At 41.1% G+C, this 12,500-nt stretch overlaps 1 protein-coding gene across 1 annotated transcript in view; it reads left to right on the forward strand.

The window, feature by feature from the left end:
• rapgef1b (Rap guanine nucleotide exchange factor (GEF) 1b) overlaps positions 1-12,500 on the forward strand; it is a 36,345-nt gene that overhangs the window by 5,220 nt on the left and 18,625 nt on the right. The window contains 5 exon segments of the mRNA XM_043229906.1: positions 9,787-9,929; positions 11,408-11,586; positions 11,674-11,830; positions 11,913-12,001; positions 12,071-12,223. Coding sequence (XP_043085841.1) covers positions 9,787-9,929; positions 11,408-11,586; positions 11,674-11,830; positions 11,913-12,001; positions 12,071-12,223 — 721 coding nt within the window.

Consider the following 12,500-nt stretch of genomic DNA (forward strand, 5'->3'; position numbering starts at 1 on the left):
ATATATATATATATTTTTTATTTTTTAATTTTTATTTAATGTTTTTTTCACATAAATGAGAATAAAAGGTACATTATGCATTTATAATGACTACATTTTGCAAATCAGTCTACAGTAAAAAGGTTTAAGCCATTTTCAATTGCTAGTAAGTTTCCCAACAATGACAAAGATATAGGAAGCAACACATTGGATTAGATTTTTCTTGATCTTTGATTTATTTACAACCTTGAAAAAATACTTTTTACAGTGTAAATCAAAGTAAATTTTTAATGTGAATATTTCGTGGTTGTCATTGTGATGAGTGGTTTTCTAAGTCAGTCTAAATGGATTTGTGAATTGGTCCAAGTCAAGTTTTATTGGCCTTGTTAATTTGGGCTTGTCAGTTTTCATCTTCATTACTAATGCATTCACTTACAAGAACATTAATCCACACGGTGGTTTCAGGATCACGTTCCCCAAAGTCTTCCTTCTAATGGGTTTCTGTAGTAAAGTAAAACAGTACAATGATTCAATCTGTACTCGAGCTGATCTGAAATGAAAGAGTTTTTTAGTGCATCTTGTAACTTGATGGGCTTTATTTGGCCGTAGCTTCTAATTCCCGATTGCTTTCGTTTGATCTTGCTGCTTTCCGATTGGTTGCTGGAAAGGCTTTGCCCTTTGATTGGCCAGAATAAGTGCAGAATTATTTTAAGTCCTCTCTGGCCACTTGTTTTTCATCCCTAAACTGTAATTTGGGGTTTTAGAGAAATGAGTGCAGTAGATTACTAGAATGAAAAACATGCTCTTACTATCCTGAGCTTCAGTAATTAGAAGGTACTTGCGCTGTGTGTGTGTGTGTGTGTGTGTGTGTGTGTGTGTGTGTGAGAGAATCAGGGCTTTGTGGGAATAAAATAGGGAACGGATAGAAGCGAGACCGAGAATCTCAAGCACTCTGCTCCAATTTGAACTGTATTATCTAATATCTTCTGCTTTTTTTTTCTCCTGTAATGGATGCATTGACCGGTTTTCCATTGACTTGTTCCAGATCGGTGTAATTCCGCTCGCGCCGTTTTCCACGCCGTAGGCTTTATCGACGGTTTCTCGCATGTCGGGCAGTTGTTCATCTGCGGATCCGGACCGTCGTAGTTCTTTTGGAAGCGGGATGTTCTGGCGCTCCGACGGACTTCTCCGCGGTTTATTTTTAGCTTCCACTCGGTTTGAAGTCTGAGTCAGGCTGGGTCATGGGATTCGACTGAGGGTGACTAACCACGAACCCTGAGCGATGTCTCCGACGCCGGATGCTTATTTCTGACTTCCACCAGTGACCTGGATGTGGGGCAGATGCCTCGGGGCTCGAGGAAAATGTCCAGTATCGCCCCCGAAGACCGCCGTTTGAGGTGAACGCGACTGGAGAAAGTCCAAGCCCGTTCGGTAACTAGAACTTGGCCGGTTTCTACATGGGGAACAGCAGCCGGAGAACACAACCTCTTCTAGAGGAGACGGACTATTTTTATACAGGAGAAGCAGATACAGGTGAGAATGGACGGGCTGAGAGATTTGCATTGATCAGGCTCGTTGTAGAGTTTATGTGGAGGCATTTGAACTTTGTCTTCTGACGTAACAGGTGTAATATATTATATGAAGGCGAAGATGGACTTTGCATTTGCTCACTTGGTGTTTGTTCGTGAAGTGTGATATTGCACTTGTCGTTGGTGTACTTTGGTTTTTATTGGGATGAAGTTGGAATTTGGACCTTGGAGGATACAAATGCTGCCATATTTCTGTTCAGGCTCTGTTTTGGACCGCTTCGGATGCTATTATTCTTGTTAGAAATCTGGTTTTGGGGTCGTGTTAATGGTACCAGACTGTAATGCTGCAGAGCGATCGTTAATGCGTTATTTGGCTCTCTTTGAAAATGTGCAGGCAGCACGGAGAGTATTTCTGGGAATACAGAAGCTTCTGATGTGAAATTCCAGGGACATTCCATCCCGTTCCAGTTGTGTGGCTTTTGTCTAAGTGCTCATTTCATCCCGTCAAGCTCTGGGTGGATCCAGCCCAAAGATCGGCGTCCAGAAACGGCCGGGCTGAGAAAGTCTTTCAGGTTGTGTGCAGGAGATGAGCGAGATGGTCGCTTTGAACGATCCGTGCGGCCTATTTAGGATTCGGGACGTTTAATGGATTGAGAAGCGGGAACACAAATAGTTGTGAAACATTGTATTCAACTTACTTTATGATTGAAACGTGCCCTTGAATGTTTGGCCTTTGCTGTGCCAGCGTTTATTCAAGGCCTAAAGAGGACATTGAGAACTGCTGATGGCAGAACCTCGGATCGTATTAAAGCGCCTGCGTTCAGGTTCTGTGTAACTCAAGCCAAACATCTGGCTTCGTATTGTGCTATCGAAGCATCCCGTCTCATTCGAGGGATAGAAACGATCGTTTTACCCTCTACTTTCGGTGGGCCAGCTCTTAGGCGTTCCTTGCTGAAATGGAGCTCTCTACTTGGAGCAAAAATGTGAGAAATTGGCCGAATCCATCCATGTTTAGTCGTTCGTTAATTCCCTCGCGAAAGACGATTAATATGTAAGTCCAGTCGCAAATGGTTTTTTAAATCGGTTCATGTAGTTTGATTCCGACCGAAACAGATTATGGATTATGGCTGGATTATGAAAAAAGGGGGCGTGGCCTTGCACGACTGAGTCAGGTGGTTGAGGGGGAGGGGTTACGAATAGGCAGACTTGGTGATGTCATCAGAAAATCTTTACTAATGTTTGTTATGGTCTCTTTAACCTCTAGGTTTTATCAATTTTGCAAGTAAAATATAGTAAAAAGTTAGCATCACTTATTTTATACATTTTATAAATTCAGGTCAGAATAATTTTGTTGTTTTCTTTTTTTCCGTTATGCTGAATGATGATGTGATCCATATTTTGACATTTCATCGCAAATCTTATTTGAAACATTAACATGCATTGCTTTTAATATGCTTTTAGTGCATTTAAAGGAACACCCCACCTTTTTTTATAAACAGGCTCGTTCTCCAACTCCCCCAGAGATAATAAGTTGAGCTTTACGGTTATGGAATCTGATCGAGCCGATCTCCGGGTCTGCCGATAGCATAGCTTTAGCTTTAGCATAGCAGCACGAGTGCTTTCCAGAAGCGCTGTGTGGTATCACTACAGAACTACAACCACAGAGGAATCATATTTTAAACTGGATAAATATTGAAACCCTTTCTGAACGCGATGCTACTGGTCTAATTGGATTCAATGATCTATGCTAAGCTACGCTAAAAGTGCTGTTGCCAGACCCAGTAAAATGCAACTTATTGACTCTGGGAGCGCTGGAGAATGACCCCATTTTCCAAAAAAAGTGGAGTGTATCTTTAAATCACTATTTTGGGACATTTAATTGCACCTGCACCGTGTTTTGTTTAATTCTCAGGATTCTTAATCATGGTGATGTTGCTTTGGTTCAAGGCGGATGATGCTTCGTTGAGGTTTCATGGGGTTTCTTTAATGCTCTTGGAGAAAATACTTCCGGAAATTCTATTAGGTATCATCCAAGGCCAGACGGAGAGAGTTTAGAGCCGGAAGAGTGTTTGAGAACAGGATACAGCTCTCTGGAAAAGGGTGTGTGTGTGTGTGTGTGAGATAGCAAGTGAAGGATAATGAGTGTTTTGCGTGCGGAAATGATAATCCTCATGCATTTCTCCCATTGCTGCGCTGTCATTGGCTCTCAGGATGTGTAATGCTGTGTTTAGCAAACAGAAACTATTAAAACCCCATCAGTCCTGACGTACGGTCTGTCTGCCTACCTGACACTTTGACTGTCTCGAAGAAACCCTGAAGACTCAAAAGTTCATCGAAGCACCTTCATTATTTTGCTCCCGTCAGGTTCAAAGTTGTATTGTTTATTTAAGAGGATGTGTGTAGAAAAGTCAGTCGGCGCAATCGTGAGCACGGTTGTCATTCAGTGTCGTTTCATAGGAAACGTTTTCTTAACATTAGTTTACATTATTGAATGTTTGTACAGTGAATAATTCTGTAATGTTTATTAATCTAAGTTTGTGGGTTTTTCTACATTTTATATATATTTTTGAAATCTGAAGATTAGCAGATGTTGGAAGAAACGTTTTACAAAAATAGTTTTGCTTAATATTTTAAATTAAATAAAAAAAAAAAAATTCCTTTTCATTTTAATTAGATTTTGTTATTTGTTATTTTTATTAGTTGTTGTTTTTAAATATTCCTATAAAAAATAAATAAATATAAATATATTATATTATATAATACAATATAATTTAATATAATAATTATTATATTATATTTATAATATAAATATAAATGTTTTATTACGATTCTCGTATAGTTGTCATGCGATTCATGGTCATTTTCCAAATTTTCTGCCATTATTTAGTTGCACTTTGTCAAAGGGAGTGATGTCATTTCCTCTTTATCTTCAGCTTGGATGTTTCCGTGACGACAAACGCAGCACAGTGTGCATCAGCAGATTCATTAAAAATATTTACGCTTTATTCATTAAGAATGTATACGTTTAGTTTTTATATATTAGCATATTTTAAAAACATTTTAAAATATAAAATGTATGTTTATTTGCAACAGTTATGAAAAATGAAAAGACATTCATGACATTAAAACATCTTGCTGCGTTCGTTGTCATGGCAACAGATAATGAAGATAATGATAGGCTAATCGTTACACCCCTAGTTTTAGTCCTTTTTAGAACATCAAATGTTTCCTCAAATAAAGTTTAAAGATTTTATATGTTGCGTTTTATTTCAAGTAATGTAGAATTTTTTTATGGATATTAATATATATAGCTACATATATCAGCCTTTATGACATAACATATTCATATTCACAGTAACTTAGCATTAATTGTTTATATAAAACTGTATTTAGGCAAAGAAGAATTTTAATCGGAGGACATGAACTTGTAATGTGTGGACTGTGGCTCCTTTTAAGAGATTGTTTTGTGTTTGTTTGATGTCGTAGATGTTAGTGACACATCTGTGGCTCAGAGAAGAGACGGGAGTTAATTTCAGCCGACACACGTCAATCACATGTGTCACCGTGGCAACGGAGTCAGTGCGTGTGTGTGTGATGTTGCGTAAAACAGAAGAGCAGAAATAGATCAGGACGTGTGTGTGTCTGTCTGTGTGTGTCTGTGTGTGTCTGTGTGTGTGTGTGTGTGTGTCTCTGTGTGTGTGTGTCTGTGTGTGTGTGTGTGTGTCTCTGTGTGTGTGTGTGTGTGTGTGTGTGTGTGTGTGTGTGTGTCTGTGTGTCTGTGTGTCTCTGTGTGTGTGTGTCTCTGTGTGTGTGTGTCTGTGTGTGTGTGTGTGTCTCTGTGTGTGTGTGTGTCTGTGTGTGTGTGTGTGTGTGTGTGTGTGTGTGTGTGTGTGTGTGTGTGTCTGTGTGTCTGTGTGTCTGTCTGTCTGTGTGTCTGTGTGTGTGTCTGTGTGTGTGTGTGTGTGTGTCTGTGTGTGTGTGTGTGTGTCTGTGTGTGTGTCTGTGTGTGTGTGTGTGTGTGTGTCTGTCTGTCTGTGTCTCTGTGTGTCTCTGTCTGTGTGTGTGTGTGTGTGTGTGTGTGTCTGTGTGTGTGTGTCTGTGTGTGTGTGTGTGTGTGTGTGTCTGTGTGTCTGTCTGTCTGTGTGTGTGTCTGTCTGTGTGTGTGTCTGTCTGTGTGTCTGTGTGTGTGTGTGTGTGTGTGTGTGTGTGTGTGTGTGTGTGTGTGTGTGTGTGTGTGTGTGTGTGTGTGTGTGTGTGTGTGTGTGTGTGTGTGTGTGTGTGTGTGTGTCTGTGTGTGTCTGTGTGTGTGTGTGTGTGTGTGTGTGTGTGTGTGTGTGTGTGTGTCTGTGTGTGTGTCTGTGTGTGTGTGTGTGTGTGTGTGTGTGTGTGTGTGTCTGTGTCTGTGTCTGTGTGTGTGTCTGTGTCTGTGTCTGTGTGTGTGTGTGTGTGTGTGTGTGTCTGTGTGTGTGTGTGTGTGTCTGTGTGTGTGTCTGTGTGTGTGTCTGTGTGTGTGTGTGTTTAATGGAATGTGGAGCTCTATATCAGAGGCTGATGTCTGAGTGTTTAATCACAGCTGAGTCATACAGATAAACACAGATCAAAAATAAGACTTAGTCTTTTTAGATATTTAACATGCATGTTTATATTTCTATTGTAATTTAGTGAATCTCGCAGCATACGTCTTCACAGGTTTTTGTTCGCCAAAAAAAAAGTACTAAACAGTGAAATTATAGAATATTGTTACAATTTAAAATGTTTTTCTATCTGAGTATATATTTATTTCTTTGATCAAACAGAATTTGTCACGTGATCCTTCAGAAATCATTCTAATATGCTGATTTGCTGCTGAAGGATTTATTATTAAGGCTGAAAACGCTTGTTAATGTTTCATACGCTACCGTTCATAAGTTTGATAAGAACAAATGAATGCGTTCATTCAGTAAGAAGAAGTTCTTTCGGTGTCTTTTAATAACCCTGTGACACTGAATGAGAGCTGAAGTCTTTGTCCTGCTGTGTGTCTGTGTGTGAAGGATAGTGGTGAGATTAGGAAGTGTGTTTGTATTTGTCACGAGAAAACAGAGACTCTCGTTCTTGAATCTAATTCCTGCACACACACACACACACACACACACACACACACACACACACACTGTCTGCTGTCCTTCATCTCTTTTCACTTGAGTAAGTCTGTGCGTATCACGTCTGCTCCAGTAACCCACTTCACCTCTTCCTCTTCCTCCTCCTCCTCATCTTCGCAGCTGGTTTAGGACTCGTTTGATAGTGTTTCCTGTCGGATCGTGGGGGTAGATTCACGCCTGAGACGCTCGTTCTCACAAGAGTGATTCTCGTCAGTCAGTATCTTATCTCTTTTGAACTAATTATCTAGTTTACACCCCCTACTTACGTTCCTCAAACTGAGGCTTCACACTCATAGACATGAATTATATAGAATAGTGGATAATTAAAAAATATCACAATATTCAGAATATATTCGTGACTATATTGAAATTATATTTTGTTTTTAGTTGTGAATATATTGAGTGTCTGTGTGTGTCTGTGTGTATATATACATACATATATATGTGTGTATATATAATATATATATATATATATATATATATATATATATATGTATGTTCTTATGTTACTATTAATATTAAGAACTTATATTTAAGACTTGATATTGAGATTAGTTGCTTTAAATATTATTGTTAGCAGTAATTGTTTAATTTGAAAGCACTATTTAAAATATAAACACTGTTCTATTTCAATTTTGATTGTAATATGTGAAAAAATATTTTATTTGAAGTATACAAAAAATCTAGCACTTACCAAATTCATTGTGTGAGTGAGTGAGTGTGTGTCTGAGTGTGTGTCTGAGTGTGTGTCTGAGTGTGTGTCTGAGTGTGTGTCTGAGTGTGTGTGTCTGAGTGTGTGTCTGAGTGTGTGTCTGTGTGAGTGTGTGTGTGTGTGTGTGTGTGTGTGTGTGAGTGTGTGTGTGAGTGTGTGTGCGAGTGTGTGTGCGAGAGTGTGTGTGCGTGAGTGTGTGTGCGTGAGTGTGTGTGCGTGAGTGTGTGTGCGTGAGTGTGTGTGCGCGAGTGTGTGTGCGCGTGTGTGTGTGCGCGTGTGTGTGTGTGCGTGAGTGTGTGTGCGTGAGTGTGTGTGCGTGTGTGTGTGTGCGTGTGTGTGAGCGCGTGTGTGTGAGCGCGTGTGTGTGAGCGCGTGTGTGTGAGCGCGTGTGTGTGAGTGCGTGTGTGTGAGTGTGTGTGTGTGTGTGTGTGTGTGTGTGTGTTTTTATCCATGACTGTGTTTCAGAGGTCAGCACTCTTTGTTATAGAGAGGATGGGCAGCACAGGAAGTGCTCCTGTTCACTGGAGCCAGACAGGAAGTTGATGGGTAGGTCTGAGGCCGAAGCAGGAAGTGGTGACTGTGACCTACAGGTGACACGAGTTAGGAGTGTGTGTGTACTTTTTATACTTGAACCGGAGATCGGGGCATGCAGTGCACTGATGTGTGCTCGCTGGACAGGAAGTGATGCGGGATTTGGGCGTGGCTTTCTATGTGTGTTTAGACACGTGTGTTCATTAGCGTGCACTGGACACGGTTTGAAGGACGTAGCTAATATCTGTTTTTCCATCAATCTATATCATCAGCATTCCATTAAAGACAGTGAGGAGAGTGTGCTATGGTTCACCTTTCAGAGCTTCAGCCATTTACTCAAAGCCCAGCCTCAGGGTTACCCATAATGCATTTCAGATAGGCCTTCCACAATTTTTGCATCTTTCCAAATCTAATCTTGAGTCGCGATTGTGTACCTGTGGATTAATCTACGGAGTCATTGAGAGTTTAGAGACGAGCTCAATAATGTGAATGTGCTGTAGTATGTGAAGGATACTCTTACGTTTTAAATGAGATTGCAAAGTAATTCCTAATATTAACAATCTTTGTAGTGTGTCAGTGATGCTATAATGACTGTTAGTCATCACCTCAAGTAAAATCATCCTTTTAATTGCACAATAATAGGTCTGAGTCATAACTATGTTAACTTTGTGTGACACACCCACTTACACAATCAATATTGTATTGTAGAGATTGACTGGTGAGTGCTGGTGTGTGGTATGGATTTTAGTGCTAGTTACTGTTAAAATACTACATTACCCACGCTCCACTGCTTTCCTTTCAGCCTACGGGCCTTAATACACCCACCATGTGAGTGTGTGTGTGTGTGTGTGTGTATTAGAGCATAATGGCTCCACCCATGTTAGTTACAATACGACTTTTCCTGTTTTACCCAGAAGGCATTGTTCTGAGCACGCTCTGAACGGAAAGGCAGGGCCCTTTTCTCCAACAATGGCTGTCAATATACGCAACGAAACACACACATCACGTGCCACTTCCTGCATTTTTGACCCCAGAATCACACGCGCTGCTGTGTCTACAGCGTTTTCTTTCTTTCGAGAGGGGTCAAGAGGTCAAAGGTGCGTGCGTGTGTTTTAAAAGCGTCGGCATGACAGCAGGGTCTCTCTACGGAGCACACGCACTTTTAAAAATACAATCTTCATTACTTTTTCCAACGATAGCCTAGGTTTCTCGCACCAAAAACAGCTATGAATGGATATTTAATACCCTCGCTGCCAGCGCTAGAAATGAAACGCTTTAAACGGTGTTTTGCTGCCGTCCCTTTAAGATTTTGACCTCTGTAATGATTCGATGAACGCTGAAGTTCCTTAAAGCTGTGTAATTGTTGTGTAAGACTTATGATTCTGAACGAGCTGTGCTGCTTAGCCTCTGAGGGGGAATGGGAACGGAGTATTTGGTTTTTCTCTCTTTCGAACGGGGAGATAAATTCAGAAATGCACCAGCTGCTTGTGTGTGCAGTATCTCTCTCTCTTTCTCTCTATAATTGTGGCCCATAAAATTCCAATTATGATAAAACCCCGCAGACAGGGACTCTAGTTTCTGTAATTGCCTGTGGGAGAAGGTTTGTTTGGTGATGTTTATCGCCTGCGAGGCTTGTGTATGTTTGTTTGTATACTTGAACGGAGTGGATTTCTATAAAACGACTCTGATCTTCCATTGATTCGGCGGGTTTAAGTCTCCCACCCTCCTCTTTCGGGGGTTTCTAGATCTCTCTGATAAACGACGACACAGCTTGTCGGAGATGAAGTTAATTCACTGGAGTTTTTTTGCTCTTCGACGGACAGGAGAGTTTCTGGTGGATCCGTTCCGTTGGTTTCCTTGTTTCGTGAGCTTGCGCTTTGTTTTCGTTGTTTCCCAGAATCTCAGAAGTCTCACCTCTCCTCCTTCACGATGAAACTGATGAAATTTCATTCCCCCAAGATTAAACGCACCCCGTCTAAGAAAAGCAAGCAGCTCCAGCCAGAGCCAGCGGTGACGACTCCGGAGAAACCCGTCAACAAGGTAGAGCAACTCTATCCGCTCCCTGTAACTCTATATCAATAAATGAAGAGTTCCTTTGTAAAAACCAACCAAATGCCACTTTAAAAAAAAGTAAAGAGCTGATTGCCATGCCACATTCTCCACATACAGCTAGGCCTGTCACTGCTTTTTGTTGTGCGATATGTTGCCCCGTAAATAATTGCGACATTATTATCATAATATAACAGCATAATAATTCAAGAAGGCCTACACATTTTCAATTGACAACAACATTCTTAAAAGTATTTAGATTGTGGAAATTAAGAATGAAAAAATGTGATGCCTTGAAAAATTGTGAATAAATAATAAAAAAGCATTTAGAAAAAAAGACAAATACTTTTTCCATCTACAGATTTCCTTTTTTTTTTTTTCCCTAAAAAGTAAGGGTGCGCGCTATTGCTGAAAAGCACACACAGCTATATAGCAGTCTGGTCTCTGCATGCACGAAGACACGGATCCCTGAACTATTAGTAAATAAACTGATGACACCACGTTGTGTACTAGAAGCTGCAAAGAACAAAAAAAAGCTGCACAAGTGGAATGCAAAAAAATAAAAAAAGTTGAAATTTTTTTAATGTAAATATATTGGGCAATATTTTGCATCTGCAAAAATTGAGGTCATTATTGTGCGTTACGTCGATATATTGATTACTGCAACAGGCGTACGTACAGCGCAATCTGAACCTTTTATTGTCTGCTTTCAAGGCTTCACTGCAGAAGCCCAGCAGCTCTCTATCGCTGCAACTTAGCTGCTTTATTACAGTAAACATGAACTCTACATCAATGCACGTTAACTATGTACCCTCTTAACTCCTAAAGCCCCTCTTTCTGTAAACATTCACTTTTCGCCTTAAATAGCTCTGCCACAACTCTACAGTAACTCTATTGCTGCTCTATCACTGAAAACATCATCTGTTCCTCCTCTCCTATAATGTACCTCCAGTTCTACAGTATATCTGCTGCTGCTCAACCGCAGTAAAAATGAACTCTCTCGGTGGTACAGTAACTCTATAATCACTCTATGGCTGTGAACATCACATATATACTCTCAATTCTACAGTATCTTCTCTATACTGCTGCTCTATCTTAGAGGAGCAACAGATTTAGCAGTATAGAGAAGATACCGTAGAACATTTAACTCTATTGCAACTGTCTGTGAAGTTATAAGGGTATAGGGTTAGTATGTACAGATTTGTGTTTTGTGTTGTAGAGCAGATGATTTACTGTAGAATTATTACTGGAAACATCACCTTGAACTCTACGGTTATCTTACTACCCCTCTGCATCAGTACAAATGAATTATATAACCACTTAACTCTACACGAACTCTAGTGGCGCTCTACTGTATACTTTACAGATAGAGTGGCAATAGAGCTACTATACAACTTCTTTTTAGTACATCATCACTACAACAACTCTTTTTCAACTCTACACTAAGTCTGTTTGCTGTCTTTCAACAGAAGGTGAGTCGGTTGGAGGAACAGGAGAAGGAGGTGGTGAGTGCTCTGCGTTACTTTAAGACGATCGTGGACAAGATGAGCGTCGATACGAAGGTTTTGCAGATGCTTCCTGGTTCGGCTAGTAAAGTACTGGAGGCCATATTGCCTCTGATGCAAGTAGAGGCTCGGATACAGCACAGGTGAGAGCGCCCGCATCGACAAAACAGCATTAATGTGGTATTTCCCTCCCGCTTTTCTTATATTAAAATCCACCTCTCTAACCGCAGCTCGGCGGTGTCCTCTTGTCATAACCGCGTCTATCAGAGTTTGGCCAATCTCATTCGCTGGTCCGACCAGGTGATGCTGGAGGGCATCGACCTCGACGACAAGGACACCGTGGCAACCGTCACCACGGTGATCAAAGCTGTGCTGGATGGCGTGAAGGTGAGGGGATGAGCAGTGCGTTTGTGACAAGGTTAAAGCAACACGGGCGTATTTCTAACCCAGGGGTGTGTGTTTGTAACAGGACCTGGTGAAGCTCACTATAGAGAAGCAGGAGCAACCGTCCCCGACGTCCCCCAGCAAACCAGCGCCTCCGACGGCCAAAACGGAGAGGTACGGAGGAGATTCGAAATGACCCATTTTGCGTAGCGGCGGTCAATAATGCTTGTCTGTCTATCTCAGTGTGTGCGAAAATCCATTGACCGAACGAGAGAAGGCGATCCTGAGTAAGACCACGCCCATTGTCACGCCCACTGACAGCTTGACTGACATGTCAGAGGAAGAGGTTGCCCCGCCCAAACCTCCTCTACCCGGAGTTAAACTAGCGGAACACAGGTGAGGGGGCGTGGCTTTAAAAATATTGAAAGTATTGCTGTCTGTGGGTTCAGAATACTAATAAACACTAGTTTTGGCTTTATTTTGCACACTTGAAATCAAGATTGAACTTGTTGCATCGTGGGATCGCTTTCTAGTACATATAGTAGCTCATCGAAGAATCCCACGCATACAGAAAGTTTCATGCTGAATGTTAGTTGAGTATGCCGTTCCACACAGGCCTTCTTCGTGTTGCTTGTGTCCCAATTCATTTATCACTTCACTGTTTCCTTCACAG

Source organism: Puntigrus tetrazona, unplaced genomic scaffold, assembly GCF_018831695.1.
Source record: "Puntigrus tetrazona isolate hp1 unplaced genomic scaffold, ASM1883169v1 S000000116, whole genome shotgun sequence".
NCBI classification, from domain to species: Eukaryota; Metazoa; Chordata; class Actinopteri; order Cypriniformes; family Cyprinidae; genus Puntigrus; species Puntigrus tetrazona.